Here is a 17,195-nt window from a genome sequence, read left to right on the forward strand (position 1 = left end):
CCGGCCGGTGACTGCCGCGTACTCGCTACTTCCGGGTAGGAGAGGGAGAAGGAGTGTATGTGGAGAGCGCGTGAGAAGGTGCGCGTCTCCTAGGAAAGCGCGCGAGAGGGGGGCAGCGTGACGTGGAGTCACGTGGTGTGCAGCGTGCACAAAGTACGGAGGCCTGTGGGCACCTCTTTCACTGGGTTAAGGGTCAGTCCATGATTATAAGGAGCCAATAGGTTGGTATGGCAGCTGCGGCTTTTGTAGGACCTCCTGGCTGCCATATTGTGAAGCCCAGCCTGTGGGTCATAGCCCCAGAGTTTACAGTGGTATTGCAGCATATAGAACACGCCATCAGATAATTTTTTAAACTTCTTAGGGGACATAAACCTGCAATTAAACGAAAATAAAAATGTATAAAAAAAATAATATTAATTAGCTGGTGACACCCATAAAAGAGAAAAAATGTAAATGCCAGAATTCCAATTTTTCATTCACCACAACGTCCCAAAAAATGTAATAAAAAGCTAACAATACATAACATATATCCCAAAATGGTACCAATAAAACGTTAGCTTGCCATGCAAAAATTAAGCACTCGTACCTCTCCATCAACAAATAATTATAAACTTTATAGGTCACAGAATATGGTGACGCAATTAAATTTTTTTTTTACCATATTCTGATTTTTTTTCTACACTTAAATAAAAATATTGCTGCAATCATAGTAACCTGGAGAATCATGATGCTTGGTGATTTTTATAGCACAATGATCACTGTTAAAACTTGCTCACACAAGGGTCTAACACAGCTGAGTACTATGCGATGTTTTATCAAATAGCACTCGGCCCAATGTTATACTATGGGGCAGCTCAGTTCTGCCATTTTTTTCTCATGCCGATTTGGCATGAGAAAGAAAATCGCAGCATGCTGTGAGTGCATCCAAAGATCGGACAATGCACACCCATACAAGTCTATGGGTGGGTGTAAAACATCGGACTGCACTTGGATGTAATCCGAGTGCAGTTTGATGTATGCTCACAGAGACAATGGAGAAGATGGAGAAATTACATTCTCCATCTTCTCCGCACCTGTGCTCTCATATCACACTCAGATGACACTCAGATCAGACTCTGACAGAGTTTGAGCTGAGTGTCATTAGCATAATTGGCCTGATTCTCTTGTATGACAAAACATATGGTCATTTGACCTCAGCCTAAAAATAAAACTCCAAAAACAATGACAGAAGATCTTCACCATTTCACTGCACTTGGAATTTTTGTTCCTATTTTCCAGTAACTTTTTCCCACAAAAAACAAGCCCTCATATGGCTATGTCAGGGAAAAGATAAAAAAAAGTTATGACTCTAGGCAAAGGGGAACAAAAAGCAAGCATGCAAAGATAGAAAATCATCCAGCCATGAAGATGTTAAAGGATGCATGCAAAAAAAAAAAAAAAACACATTTTTTTAGATGGTTGTTTTTGTTTCCATTACAAGAAAATAAGACATTATCAGTCCCAGTGTTATTGTGATATTGCACCTGACATCCCTGTTTTTATCATTTAAGGTGGCTTGCAGAAGATGAAGAGGATGGAAGCACAATCGTACAGCTTTATCGTTAACTAGGATTTATATTAAAAAAAAACTACTCCATTTATTTCTATAAACTTCTCTCCAATGATTTCCGGATGGTTTCTTGTAATCTCTTTCTCATCATATGTGGACAGAAGGCTGACTATCTAGGCAACTATGTCACTCTACAGTCATGGCCAAAAGTTTTGAGAATGACACCAAAATTATATTTTCACATGATCTGCTGGCCTCTGGTTTTTATTAGTGTTTGTCTGATGTTTATATCACATATATATAATTGCAATCATATTATGAGCACCAATAGGTTATATTGACAGTTAGAATGAGTTAATGCAGCAAGTCAATATTTGCAGTGTTGACCCTTCTTCTTCAAGACCTCTGTAATTCTCCCTGGCATGCTCTCAATCAACTTTTGGACCAAATCCTGGCTGATAGCAGTCCATTCTTGCATAATCAATGCTTGCATTTTGCCAGAATTTGTTGGTTTTTGTTTGTCCACCCGTCTCTTGATGATTGACCACAAGTTCTCAATGGGATTAAGATCTGGGGAGTTTCCAGGCCATGGACCCAAAATCTCTATGTTTTGTTCCATGAGCCATTTAGTTATCACCTTTGCTTTATGGCAAGGTGCTCCATCATGCTGGAAAAGGCATTGTTGGGCACCAAACTGCTCTTGGACGGTTGGGAGAAGTTGCTCTTGGAGGACATTCTGGTACCATTCTTTATTCATGGCTGTGTTTTTAGGCAAGACTGTGAGTGAGCCGATTCCCTTGGCTGAGAAGCAACCCCACACATGAATGGTTTCAGGATGCTTTACAGTTGGCATGAGACAAGACTGGTGGTAGCGCTCACCTCTTCTTCTCCGAATAAGCTGTTTTCCAGATGTCCCAAACAATCGAAAAGGGGATTCATCAGAGAAAATGACTTTGCCCCAGTCCTCAGCAGTCCACTCCCTGTACTTTTTGCAGAATATCAGTTGGTCCCTGATGTTTTTTCTGGAGAGAAGTGGCTTCTTTGCTGCCCTCCTTGAAACCAGCCCTTGCTCAAAGAGTCTCCGCTTCACAGTGCGTGCAGAAGCACTCACACCAGCCTGCTGCCATTCCTGAGCAAGCTCGGCACTGCTGGTAGTCCGATCCCGCAGCTGAAACAGTTTTAAGATACGGTCCTGGCGCTTGCTGGTCTTTCTTGGGCACCCTGGAGCTTTTTTGACAACAATGGAAGCTCTCTCCTTGAAGTTCTTGATGATGCGATAGATTGTTGACTGAGGTGCAATCTTTGTAGCTGCGATATTCTTCCCTGTTAGGCCATTTTTGTGCAGTGCAATGATGGCTGCACGTGTTTCTTTAGAGATAACCATGGTTAACTGAAGAGAAACAGTGATACCAAGAACCAGCCTCCTTTTAAAGTGTCCAGTGATGTCATTCTTACTTAATCATGACTGATTGATCGCCAGCCCTGTCCTCATCAACACCCACACCTGTGTTAATGGATCAATCACTAAAACGATGTTAGCTGCTCCTTTTAAGGCAGGACTGCAATGATGTTGAAATGTGTTTTGGGGGTTAAAGTTAATTTTCTGGGCAAATATTGACTTTGCAAGTACAGTAATTGCTGTTAAGCTGATCACTCTTTGACATTCAGGAGTATATGCAAATTGCCATTACAAAAAATGAAGAAGTAAACTTTGGAAAAATTACTATTTGTCTCATTCTCAATACTTTTGGCCATGACTGTACAATACTTTGTATTCATGTCCTTTACTTTACCATCAGAAATTGACCTATTGCTTAAATCAGGTTTTTGTGTGTTAAAGATATTTTTTACATTTTTATGCCAATGTTTTTCTTTCCATATCACAATCTCTGTTTATTAAAATAAAGATGAAAAATATTGCTATTTTCACACTGCCCACTGGTGATACTTAAGACACATACTTCCTGTTGTGTCAGGAAATTCACATGTACATTAGCAGCAATAAACCCTATCAGACTTTTCCATTGCAGCATCCAATGTGCATGTGCGAAGGTCATTGTGAAGGGAGGGGGAAGCAGTGAACTCACCTATTGGGAATGGTGGATCGTTTGTTGTTAGCTGTGTATTGAGGGGTATCTTGTCATTGTAATTTTGCCTGTTAAGATAATGAACGTGCTGAAAAATCTTCCTGGAAGGATAGGAAGTAGTGATGGGCGAGCACTAAAATGCTCGGGTGCTCGATGCTCGGGTCGAGCACATTGGAATACTCGGGTGGGCAACGAGCCCAATGTAAGTCTATGGGAAACGCGAGCATTTTTCAGGCGGCTCCCCCCGGCGGTCTGCAGAGGGCCTAAAAATTGCACAAATCGATGGGAACAATGCTCAAATGACATGGGAACAGTATGGGGAAGACCCCTGGAAGCATTTCTGACTCCCAGGTCACTGCTGTCAACAATGTTGTTAGAGGTATTACGCCACTTTTACAGATTCACAATAAAACATACAAAAACGAAACCAAAATGGATTTTCCTGGGAAATATGTTAAGGAACATCCTTTCCAGGGTAATTGCTTGTATATAAGGCAAAATAAATAACCAAAAACAAAACTACTCCTCCACACCTTGGGCTATGTTCACACGTAGCGTTTTTGATGCCTTTTTTTGCACTTTTGCATTGCTTTCAACCGTGACAACTGCATTCACCGGGAAATGTAATTGTAACATTTTACAACCTTATCTGGCCATGTGGTGTGTGACACATCATCAGACACATCCTGTTTCATTTATGAAGGAGGGACTCTGAAAGTCACAAAGCCTATTTTTTATATGGCCATCAGGTGGCCTTTACTATTCTTAGAGAGCCATCAGCCAGCTATGCTTTGTTGTTCCCATTACAAAAGCGTGGGTCTCCTATATACCACCTGCTGATGCTGGCCTGGCAGGTGGTGCAAATGGCTTTTTGGGGTTATCAGCAGAGTCTTTAAAAAACAACCAGACTCGGGAAGACCTAACAGATGTACTGGCAACTTCCGTCGTGTTGGTGTTACGGGGAACGGTTGCCTGTCTTCTGTCTGCGGCCACCACACTGCTTCTTCCTGCCTGTTGGGGTGTTCTGCCTCCCTCCCCATGTGTGCTGCCATCCTCGCTCTGCATGTCCTCCTGCCAGGTTGGGTCAGTTACTATATCATCCACCACCTCTTCTTCCACTTCCGCACCCAGCTCCTCCTCCTTACTTTCTTACTTTCTGGCAATTGTGTCTCATCATCGTCCACCTCTTGTGACACTTTCCCGCTGTCGCCTTCGTGAGACCGTGGCTGCTCAGATATTTGGGCATCGCTACATGCGATCTCCTCTTGCCCCACTTCAAGTGGACCGGGCGAGAGGCCCGAATCTATAAATGGAAAAGTGAACAGCTCTTCGGAGTGTCCAAGTGTGGGATCAGTTGTCTCCGGGCACTCAGCATGGTGGGAGGAAGGAGGATCAGGGTGAGGAATATGCAGTCCAGACTCACGGCTACTGAGACTTGACCGTGTGGAAGACAGGGTGGTGGCAAAGTGACTGGAAGCATTATCCGCTTTCCAACCAACAACCTTTTGACACTGCTCTGGGTTCAATAGTGGCGTGCTGCCGTCCCCTAGGAATTGAGACAGGAAGGTCGAGCGAGAAGATGTGGGTGTTTGTTGTGGCACAATTTCAGCTTGCCCACGACCTCGGCCTCTGCATGCACCATCACGTCCAGTTCCCCGTCCCTTGCCACACGCCTTGCCCATTTTAAATGGAGGACAATATCTTCCACGCTCACTACAAATGGCTGAATTTGGAGCAAACTTATATGTGATCTGTTTGACGGAGAAAACACAGTTTTAAATACCTGGCCTGTAGGTAACTATTTTTAACAGCAAATTGGTGTCAAAAACTTCACTGACACACAGAAACTAATTTTTAATGGAGGCCAGAAATGGCAGAATTTTCTGAAAACGTATATGTGAGCCCTGTGATGGAGAAAACACAGTTTTAAACAGCTGGATTTTTAGCGCTGTAATATGGAAAGGACCTGGCTATATTCTGCAGTGCCAACAAGCAAATGGCGCAGAAAAACAGTGTTCTCTGGATTGCTTTTTAAGAAAATAATGAGGATTAAGATTCAAAAAATAATTATTCCTGGCCCCTGAGACCTAGGCCTTTGTCTAGAAATGTCTAACAGCAGCAGACAGAACTGGAATGGAGCCTCTTGTGCTATATGCACTGCAGTCTGCTATATACCCTGCCTGCCTGCCTATATACACTGCCTGCCTGATATCTCTGCAGATGGATTAGTCCTCAGAAGGACTGTTTGTTGAGATAGATATGTGCAATATGCTTCTGTTCTACCTACACTACCTAATGAACAAGCGAATCTCTCCCTAGCTCAGCAGCACCTCTCCCTACACTGTCTGATTCCAGAGTGACTGTGATGAGCATGGCGGCGCCAGGTCTGATATACACCTGATGACGCTGTGCAGCCAGCCAATCACTGTAATGCCACAACCAACATGGCTGCGGCATTACAGTGAGTGGCAGGCAATCCCTGCATCTTCAATGGCTCTGTAAAGAGCACCAAACATGCAAGGTGGGGACCCGAGCATCCTCCCGAGCATCTCGCAAGTACTCGGCGAGTTCCGAGCATCTCGAGTACTGAGATGCTTGGGCAAATACCGAGTACTTGCGAGTATGCTCTCTCATCACTAATAGGAAGTATCGGCTTGATTCATCAAACCCAGGGTTGTTCACAACAGCCTTGATGAAGGGGCGTGCTGGAGTCAGACGCTACTGATTCATGAAGAGGTGCATGCCTCTTTATGAATCTGGAATTTCTGATTAGTGGCGTGCACCACCATATGCTACGCCAGAAATCGTTGAAGATTCATCTCAAGGTTAAACATACTATAGCGAGAGGTGGGGCAACAGACAAGCCTCTTTGTAACAAGGCTAATTGGGCAACACCCAAAGATTTTGAAGAAATGTTAACTACTAAAGATGGTATCACTTCTCTAGGATCCAGTAACATCACTAAGAGATGGTGAATATTGGTTGTGCTTAATGTCTCCCTTAGGCTGTGCGCCCACGATGAGCTTTTGGTGAGTTTTTGCTGTTGCCGACTTTCTGCACTATTTCTGAACCTATTATGTAAATTAGGTTACTTGCGTTTTTTGAGTGTTATTTTTTACATGAGGTTTTTAACGCGCTTTTGATGCTTCATTTTTTTATCCCTTGTTGATATGTCATGTTTTAAATAAAGCTACTTTGTTTTTGATACTTCCTGATATTTGGCTGTGACAAAACTCTATTGATACAGTCATGTGCGGATTACATGCATTTCTGCCGCAGAAATGCACTAAAATCACATGAGCAGTTTTTTACCTGCGGATTTTCCGCATCTAATACAAGTCTATGGGAAAAACCCACACATAAATTTCAGTGTATCCGCAAGAGAAATTGACATGCTGCGGATTTGAAACACGCACCACAGGTCAGCTTACACGGAGTGAAAAAAGAAGCACAGTGGTCAGGAGTTTTCTATAAATCCCATCCACTTTGCTGGAACTGTAAGACGCTGCGTTTTTGATGGAGCGAAATTATGCAACGTCAAGAACTCACCAAAAACTCGTGTTCACAGAGCCTTAGGCCTCCTTCACACATCCATGTTTCCAGTACATGTGGTATCCGTTTTTTCCATGGATGACAGACATACTAATTACAATCTATGGTGCCAATCACATGTCCGTGTTTATACATGTACCATGTGTCAGTGCAAAACTCATGGAGACATGTCCGTTTTTTTCCGGCAGCACAGATGACAAGGGCCAATACAAGTCTATGGGTCTGAGAAAAACACATACAGCACATGGATGGCATTGCAAAGTATAGGAGAAGCTTTGTAATTTCATTATTTCTTTATCCATACCGAAAAAACACTGATGACACTGATGGTAATAACGGACACACTGATTGTTTTACGTATTGTTTTATACGGACATGTGAAGGAGGTCTTAGAGAGTAAAATATATTGTCAGATGACCAATTGTCTAACTCAGTTTATAAAATGGTGTTCCTTTTCTAATTTTTTACATCAGTTTTCACTCTGACCCTCATAATAGGTTGATTTTTGTGTTCTGTAAGAGATTACTTCTCATTATCATCACATGTAGGATTGCAATAAATACCTCCATATAGACAACACTGAAACCACCATCCATAATAGGTGATGGTCTCAGGTTGCCCCATCTTGTACAACAGGGGTCTCAAACACGCGGGCCGCGGGCCGCATGCGGCCCATCCTGGCTGCTTCTTGCGGCCCGCAGGCACAGACCCCGTAATGATCGGAGCTCTCTCCAGCCGCCGCCGACATCAGCGCTGTAGCGCAGTGTATTGCCGCGCAGAGACCGGCTCTCTGCACAGCAATACCAGTGTCAGCCGCCGGCCTATCAGCGGCAGGCAATTCCATCCGGTTTGCGTTTAGTTGGACCATCATTTATTTTTCAACAGGACAATGACCCCAAACACACCTCCAGGCTATGTAAGGGCTATTGACCAAGAAGGAGAGTGATGGGGTGCTACGCCAAATGACCTGGCCTCCACAGTCACCAGACCTGAACCCAATCGAGATGGTTTGGGGTGAGCTGGACCGCAGAGTGAAGGCAAAAGGGCAAAAGTGCTAAGCATCTCTGGGAACTCTTTCAAGATTGTTGGAAGACCATTTCCGGAGACTACCTCTTGAAGCTCATCAAGAGAATGTCAAGAGTGTGCAAAGCAGTCATCAAAGCAAAAGGTGGCTACTTTGAACAACCTAGAATATAAGACATATTTTCAGTTGTTTCACACTTTTTTGTTAAGTATATAATTCCACATGTGTTAATTCATAGTTTTGATGCCTTCAGTGTGAATGTACAATTTTCAAAGTCATGAAAATACAGAAAAATCTTTAAATGAGAAGGTGTGTCCAAACTTTTGGTCTGTACTGTATATTCATTAACTATTAACATAATCCATGTGCATAAACACATTTGCATACATGCATACATATAGCTTATTCCATCATCTCTATATTAATTCACACTGATTAGGTAATCTATTAAAAGAAACTAATTGATTTTCTATAATATATATATTTTATCTTGACAGACCCCCCTAAAATCAATTATTTGCTTTTAATATCCATATGCTAAAAATCAGAGGGGGAGAAGGAATTGACCCGATGTGACGGGCGCCCTGTCCCTTTTAGACAGACCCACCGACGTTCCTAAATCTAACTCAAAAGAAGACCTACAGGAAAGAGATGGAGACCCTAAAAGATCTAGTGACTGAGTAATTGAGGGCCACCCCTAACACAGAAATATGGATATTAACTTTACAAACTCATTTACTTCCGGTAATCTCTCTGGTACAACACCTTTGTTCTAAGGGGAACTGTTTGTTCATAGATTTTGAGAGCTTTAGTAAAGCCCCCATCTCACATAGCGATATCGCTAGCGATATCGCTGCTGAGTCACGGTTTTGGTGACTCACCAGCGACCTCACCAGCGATGTCGCTGTGTGTGACACTTTGCAACGATCAGTCCCCTGCTGTGAGGTCGCTGATCACTGCAAAGTGTCCTGGACCATTTTTTGGTCGTTGGCCTCCCGCTGGCCAGCACACATCGCTGTGTGTGACCAGCGGGACCAACGATCTGGCTGGTAACTATGGTAAACAGCGGGTTACTAGGGGCACGCGCGCACTTAGTAACCCGCTGTTTACCATGGATACCACTCTGCTACGGTGCTCGGAGGCTCCCGCGCACTGTAGCAGAGTGGTATCCATGGTAAACAGCGGGTTACTAGGGGCACACGCGCACTTAGTAACCCGATGTTTACCATAGTTACCAGTCTGCTCCTGCTTGCAGCAGGCTGGTAACTGGAGCAGGACATCGTGGAACGATTCTTTCCACGATATCGCTGCTCCCCTGATCGCTGGTGAGCCTGCCTGTTTGACAGCTCACCAGCGATGTATTAGCGATGCAGCAACGATCCCTGACAGGTCGTATCGTTGTCGGGATCGCTGCTGCATCGCTTAGTGTGACGGGGCCTTTACTTTCCCTGTGGGGGCGGTATTGTCTGGGATATAAGTACAACAATGCTCACCTATCATTTTGCATGCCCATCCTTTTTCTGCAAGTAACATATCCAGAGCTATTCTGTTTTGGAAGGCCATGGTATATGTGGGTGCTGGTTAGTCAGCTATCCCTTGTAAGGCATCTTTGGTGTAATTGACAAATCTTTGTTGGTTATAATATATGTAATTTATCCAATCTACGTTCTTGTTGACGGTTATTATGGGTATTATAGACTCAAATCCAGCCTTCACTTGGTCTCAGGCCTTGAATTCGTCTGGCACCCCCCTAAGCACTCCGAGAACATCAATATATATATGTGGGTCAAAACTGCCTTTGGGGTTAACTTCTCTCTTGGCCCTGTATGTACCTGCAAACGCAGCCTTTATTTCCTCTTTGGATTCCTGGGACTCAGATATAAGGTAAACAGACATTATTGCTTTAGTAAGGCACATTCCCCAGTCCATTGGCCCTCCAGTCTAATCCTTATCTTCATGTCACCACATTCAAGGAAGTGTTGTACCAGAAAACTGAAATATCATTCTCTTTAGTAATAATTGCTTGGAATGCATGTGTTACCGTAACAAAGGCTCCCCCCCCAGCTACGGTCATCAGAAAAAGGAACATCAGGGTTGTGGGTCTGAGATCGCCCATGATGTTCGGCCTTCGAGCATCACAGCCGTAGGTGATGTAAGCAACACTTGGTAGGGCCCTTCGATTCTGGCATCCAGTGTGCCTCGCAAGTGATTCTTTATCCAGACAAAATCTCCAGGCTGGATGCTGTGAGTACCTGGTTCAAGATCTGAGTCTGGAATAGAAGAGTACACTGTAGCATGTGTTAATTTTAACTCTTTAGCAAATCCGAAAACAAAATTCACAAGCTTATCATTCCCTGAACTAAGCTTCTGTTGGTAATATTGACCCATTCTAGGTGGCCCCCCAAACAAGATCTCATATGGTGTGAGCCCTGTGGGTTGTCTCGGAGTATTTCGGACTGAGTTTAGGGCAATAGTCAGCTCCTCCGACCATGGAAGTGACAATTCTTTACTGGCTTTAAGAATTTTGTTTTTCAAAGTGCCATTCATCCTTTCAACTTTGCCGCTACTTTGAGGATGATAAGGAGTATGCAGGACCAAATCCGCCCCAATCATCTCCCAGATTGATTTGGTAACTTCTGCAGTGAAGGCGGGCCCTTGATAACTTTCAATCACTTCTGGAATCCCGAATCTGCAGATAAGTTCTGCCAGAAGCCTTTTCACTGTAGTTCTAGCATTCATGTTGGCCATTGGGTATGCTTCTGTCCAGCCGGAAAACATATCTGACTCGCCCCCTGGGCCGTGGGGCACTCGGATCCGGGCCATAGGGGGAACGATGGGGGTAGTAGTGGCGACCCGGTTCCGTGGCTCAGGGTGGTCAGGCCAATGGTAGTCTGCTATGTTCTGCTGATAATGTCCGACTACGCCACCCGTGGATTGCGGTTATTAGGAACCGCCGCTGCATGCAGACCGCTGGGGCTGATGAGGTGTGCAGCTAGGGTAGTGTGACTCCCCACGGAAAGAGTGCGGCCCCAGGGCAGTATAGTGGATGGTGGGAGTGATGGTAGTGAGAGTCCCAGTGATGATAGTGCTGGAGGAGCAAGGAGCACACAGACAACAGGTTGTAGTCCAGGGTCTTTACTGAAACAGGTAAACTGACCCATTAACAGTCCCAGCTAGGAGGGGACCTGGATGTCTGAGAGCAACGGGGAAATTGGCCCTGGTCAGGGTGAGGGTGTAGGCCTACCGTGCTTTCTGCGCTCCTTCTGGCTATCTCCTCCTGATAGGGTAACAGCCCACGTTTCCGAGCTTTCCGTGTTTTCTCGCCTGTATGGCCTGCGACGTGGGTTCCTTTCTGCTCCCAGCCTTGTACGGCTTTACTGGTCCCTTCGGTTGTGGCAGGGCCTCCAGGCTTCTTAGGCCAAGGAAAGTACAGTCCCTTGCGAACTGGTTCTCTGCTGGGGGATGTGGAATCCTTCCAGCCTCAGACACCAAAGTCTGGTAAAATTAAGTCTTTTCTCTGCCAAGACAGGCTCTCTTCGCCTCTTGTCTCTGGCTTGTGGCTCTCTCCTACTGCCACACTTCCTCTTAGGTGCAATCAACTTTCTGTCCCTGCTCCACTCTGGGACACGTCTCAGAGCTGAGACAGGCAATCCAGTTCTCCCTAACCCTGTCCCCAGTACCAGCTTTTATAGGGGCAGCCTGCTCCCCCTACTGGCCTGAGACAGGAGGCATTGCATGCTAATGTTCCCCTAACCAGAGAACCTCCCCCTTGCTCTCAGACACAGCTTTAATTACACTTGTGGCATCCAGGTAGGGTGACACATTCCCCCCTAGTGAAATTTAGTACTCCGGGACTAAACAGTAAACAAAGACAATATGCATAACAATAAAACATTAATAGACAGACGACGCACAAATTGAGTTCTTAAGGTCACAGTGTGGCCTGTGACCGGGTGTCCATATCACCAAAACAACGGGGAGCCTTAACCAGGTGGGGGTCTGTCCTACCCCAAGTCCTTCACAGTCTTAGTTCATTCCTGGGTTAAGCTCAGAATGCAGTCCACACAAGGTCCCGGTTATAAAAAGTCCATAACCTGTGAGTCCTTACGGTTGCTGCAAGAAACTGAAACACACTATCAATAAACATGCAGGTAACTTTGGCAAACAATTTAACATTTGGCAACAAGGTTATTTACAATCTTAGTACACTCTATATTCTCCAGCGAGCGGGTATCTGCCCCTTTGTGCTCCTGGTTGACCTACGTAGCCCACTGTCTGGTGGTGGACCAACCTGGCTTTCCCCACTAGCGTTAGGGGTACAGCTACCAGCTGAATGTACAGGTGGGGAGGCAGCTGTCTGCGGGTTCTTTGGCTTACCGCAGGCATGGCAGGCTCACTGTCAGCAGAGGGTTGACTCTCCTGGGCTGCTGGAACAGGCTCTTCTGCCTCTGGAACCGCTCTGTCATGGTAAGCTCCCAGGACCATGGCTGCATCTCGCCTTGGGACCACGACTTGCAAAGGTCAGCTCGTGCATCCGGTGGTTAACAATCCTTCTGCACAACTTGCCTTCGTAGAGGAACAGCTTGCTCTTCTCCTTCCATAGCTGCTTGGCTTACTCTGGGGCATCTGGATCTAGGCGGGCGTCTTCCCGGGTCAGCAGATCTTTCACCAGGCGGACTGCAGGGTCACTATCTTGGGTCTCGGCCCAGCTGTGGTGAGGTAGGGGATTCATCATCACCATTGTTAGATCCTCCTCCTTCACGCGGTGAGAGTGTTGAGCGGCTCCATACCGGTGAAACGCGGGGAGTTCTACCTCTTCCAGCTCTTCTGGGTCTTCGTCACCTTCAGGTAAGTGAGGCATTCTTGATAGGGCGTCCGCGTTGGCGTTGGTTTTGCCTGCCCGATACTTGATCACGAAGTCATAGTTGGAGAGACGGGCCATCCACCGCTGTTCCAGGGCACCCAGTCTTGCATTGTCCAGGTGTGTCAACGGGTTGTTGTCCGTGTACACGGTGAACTTTGCGGAGGCCAGGTAATGCTTGAAGCGTTCCGTCACGGCCCACACCACCGCCAAGAATTCTAGCTTGAAGGAGCTGTAATTCTCCGGGTTCCTCTCGGTGGGCCTCAGCTTCCGGCTGGCGTATGCGATCACCCGTTCTCTGCCCTGTTGGTTTTGGGACAGTACGGCTCCCAGTCCCACATTACTGGCATCTGTGTGGAGAATGAAAGGCTGGCCATAATCAGGGTAGGCCAGGATCTCATCCCCAGTGAGGGCCAACTTTAGCTGGCGGAAGGACTCCTCTTCCGGTTTATCCCACTTGAAGGGTGGCTTTTGACTTCTGGACTTGGACTGTCCGATCAGGAGGTCCTGCATAGGAGCTGCCATCTTAGTGAACCCGGGGATGAACCTTCGGTAGTAGCCTACCAACCCGAGAAACTGTCTCACCTCTTTGATGTTCGAGGGGCTTGGCCAGCTCTTGATTGCCGTGACCTTGTCAGGGTCGGGGGCCACTCCTTCCGCGCTTACCACGTGCCCTAGGTACTGGACCTTTGGTTTCAGCAGGTGACACTTCGATGGTTTCACCTTCAGGCCGTAGCCTGCCAGGGCTTCGAACACCTCGGCCAGGTGCTTGAGATGGTCCTCGTAGGTCTTCGAATAGACGATCACGTTGTCCAGGTAAAGGAGGACCGTCTCGAAGTTTCGGTGCCCTAGACAGCATTCCATCAGCCGCTGGAAGGTCCCTGGTGCGTTGCAGAGCCCGAAAGGCATACAGTTGAATTCGCTCAGTCCCATCGGGGTGGTGAAGGCGGTCTTCTCCTTGTCAGCCTCTGCCACAGGAACCTGCCAGTACCCGCTAGTAAGGTCCAAAGTAGAAAAGAAGTTAGCAGATTTTAGTGCGGCTAAAGACTCTTCTATTCTAGGCAGCGGATATGCGTCTTTGTGGGTGATACGGTTGATTTGTCTATAGTCCACGCACATTCTCATGGTGCCGTCTTTCTTTTTGACCAGAACCAAGGGGGCTGCCCAGGGGCTACAGCTGTCTCTAATGACCCCAGCTTCTTTCATCTCCCTTAGCATACCCTTGGCGTTCTGATAATGTGCAGGGGGTACAGGTCTGTGCCTCTCTTTTATTGGTGGGTGGCTCCCTGTGGGGATGTGGTGTTCTATCCCTTTTACTCTGCCGAAGTCTAGCGGGTGCTTACTAAAGACTCTCTCGTACTCCTGTACCACCCGGTAGACTCCTTGTTTTTGGTGCAGGGGAGTGGAGTCAGCACCCACATGGAGTTTCTGGCACCAGTCCTCCTTTTGTTTCTGGGAGCGATTACCCTCCGCCTGAGGAGATGGAGGCAAGGGTTCCACGGCCCTGATAGCTTGGTGTTCGACAACAAACAGTTTGGCGAGTGTAGCGTACCTGGGTAAGTGTACTTCCCTCTCCCCAATGTTGAGGATGCGGACGGGCACCCTCCCATGACGGACATCAACCACCCCCCGGGCTGTCAAAATGGTGGGCCTGCTGTCTGAGTACACGGGTTCTACCATGGCTTGGTAGTCTCTACCGCTCAACCCGATTGCAGTCCGACACCAGATCATCATTTCACTTTTGGGAGGCATGGAAATGGGGAATGGATCACTGAGTCTTACGCTACCGATCTCACCACCAGACAGTTCTACCTGCTGCCGTCTCATCAGGGCTTTTATCTCCTTGTTGAGGACTCTCTGTTGGCTGGAACTAGCATTCACCGCCACCTGTTGTAGAATTACAATTACTTCTGAAAGACAATTTTCAATTATGTTAGTACCCACAGTTATTTTAGGGTGACTTTCATGACGGTCAATGTCCACAATAATCACTCCCTGTGCCGGCAGTTCAACTTTACCAATTTTAATGGTCATCTCCTTGAACCCCATCTGCGGCACGGGTAAGCCATTACTGGCGATGATGCTCAAGTTACTGTCTGGATACCGTGTGATATCAGCATCAGTCCAATACTGCTTAAAAAGTACATAAGGGATAGTGGTTACTTGTGACCCAGTATCCAGCAAGGCGCTCATGGGGATACCGTCCAGCACCACGGGTAAAACCGGGCGCCCCCCAACGTACTTATCACGCCAATTATAAGGGCCTGGTGATCTTATGCCTGGGGGTCGGCCCTCTGCCCCAGGTTGGACCCGTTTAAATTACAGTACCTGGAAATGTGTCCGGGCTGGTTGCATCGACGGCAAATGGGCTGTCCATCCTCTGCATAGCGGTCTGTGGGCCTCCCTCGGAATGACGGGATCCTCCTCTGTCGACGCCACGGGACATCCTCCGGACTTGAAGCCAGCTTGATGGGTCTTGACGGGTCCACTTGCAACGCCTGGACGGTCCTGGTCAACGCCGCGACGCTCCTGGTCAGCTCCTGGACTTGGTGGTGCAGGCCTTTCGACGGGGCTTGGTTCAGGGCCTGTGCATCAGCCTCCACGGAGTCCATAGAGGAGGGCGCCGCCTCCTGGTGGTAGGTGATAGCAGGGCGCCGGGGGTTTATAGCGCCACTGGTTGCAGATTCATGGAGCACCCTTATGGCCCTGTCCTTAAATTGGGCAAAGGTCAGGTCGGGGTTCTGAAAGAACATGAGGCGCAGTTGGGCCCTGTGGGCGCTAGACAGCAGACCCTCTATAAATTGTTCTGTTAGCAGTTTATCCGTTTCCTGCACACTGCCAGGGTCAGTTTGTTGAATAGCCCTCAAGGCTTCCTGCAGATTTAGGGCATAGTCTCTGATGCTGTCCTGTGCCCGCTGCCTACATCCATAGAACCTCATTTTAATCTCAGCGGAGGTACGTGTATCAAAGGTACCCCGCAGCTGGGCCAGAATACCCTTCACAGTCCTTTTCTCCTCAGTGGGTCATGATTTTACCTCCCTTTGGGCTGCGCCAGTTAACTGCCCTGTTAATATGCTGACCTTCTGTTCCTCTGTCAGGGGGTAAACTTGGAACAAACTATACAGTCTTTCCTTGAAGTCAGTTAGGGCATGGGGCTCCCCTGAGTATTTGGGCAGCCAGGCCACTCCAGGGATGTAGGGCAGGGAAAATGGCATCACCGCTGCTGCAGCTGCGTTGGTGGTAGTGGGCGCCTCTGTGTTCGACATCTTCCTCCCCCCTAGTTAAGCGTGGCCTACCTTCCGACGATCCTCTTCTGTAGGCCGCGGCTCCGCTGCTGCTGCTATGGACGAGGACCTGGCGTCGCGTCCTGATGACGTCAGCGTCACTCCCTCTCCCTTCCAGGACCTTGCGCAGCGTCGGTGCGTGGGGCGGGGCTTCGGATCTCGCGCGGTTTTGACGTCCACGCCCCTCTTCTTCCCGCGCGGCGTCCTGAAGATGGCGTCCGATGGCGGGAAACAGCTGCGGATGGCGGGAAGACGGCAGAAGACGGCGGGAAAAGGTCCAAGATGGCGTCTGATGGCGGGAATCGGCTCCGGATGGCGGGAAACTTCTCCACAGGTAAGTTTACAACAGTCTTTTTCAGGCACGCAGTACCCGGTGGTTGCGGGCACGAAATCCTGCCGACTACGCCAAAGCTGACTCGCCCCCTGGGCCGTGGGGCACTCGGATCCGGGCCATAGGGGGAACGATGGGGGTAGTAGTGCCGACCCGGTTCCGTGGCTCAGGGTGGTCAGGCCAATGGTAGTCTGCTATGTTCTGCTGATAATGTCCGACTATGCCACCCGTGGATTGCGGTTATTAGGAACCGCCGCTGCATGCAGACCGCTGGGGCTGATGAGGTGTGCAGCTAGGGTAGTGTGACTCCCCACGGAAAGAGTGCGGCCCCAGGGCAGTATAGTGGATGGTGGGAGTGATGGTAGTGAGAGTCCCAGTGATGATAGTGCTGGAGGAGCAAGGAGCACACAGACAACAGGTTGTAGTCCAGGGTCTTTACTGAAACAGGTAAACTGACCCATTAACAGTCCCAGCTAGGAGGGGACCTGGATGTCTGAGAGCAACGGG

General features: G+C 47.7%; 1 protein-coding gene across 2 annotated transcripts in view; it reads left to right on the forward strand.

Moving 5' to 3' along the window:
- The window catches only part of RP1 (RP1 axonemal microtubule associated), a 1,013,486-nt gene extending 1,010,008 nt beyond the window's left edge, over positions 1–3,478 (forward strand). For both annotated transcript variants that reach the window (XM_073679301.1, XM_073679302.1), the window contains one exon: positions 1,551–3,478. In XM_073679301.1, coding sequence (XP_073535402.1) covers positions 1,551–1,605 — 55 coding nt within the window. In that variant the 3' untranslated portion in view covers positions 1,606–3,478. The remainder of the gene's footprint in view (positions 1–1,550) is intronic.
- The last annotated feature ends 13,717 nt before the right edge of the window (positions 3,479–17,195 follow it).

The sequence above is a fragment of the Phyllobates terribilis genome, unplaced genomic scaffold (genome assembly GCF_046119375.1).
Source record: "Phyllobates terribilis strain yellow unplaced genomic scaffold, ASM4611937v1 Scaffold_4__5_contigs__length_816908805, whole genome shotgun sequence".
NCBI lineage: Eukaryota > Metazoa > Chordata > Amphibia > Anura > Dendrobatidae > Phyllobates > Phyllobates terribilis.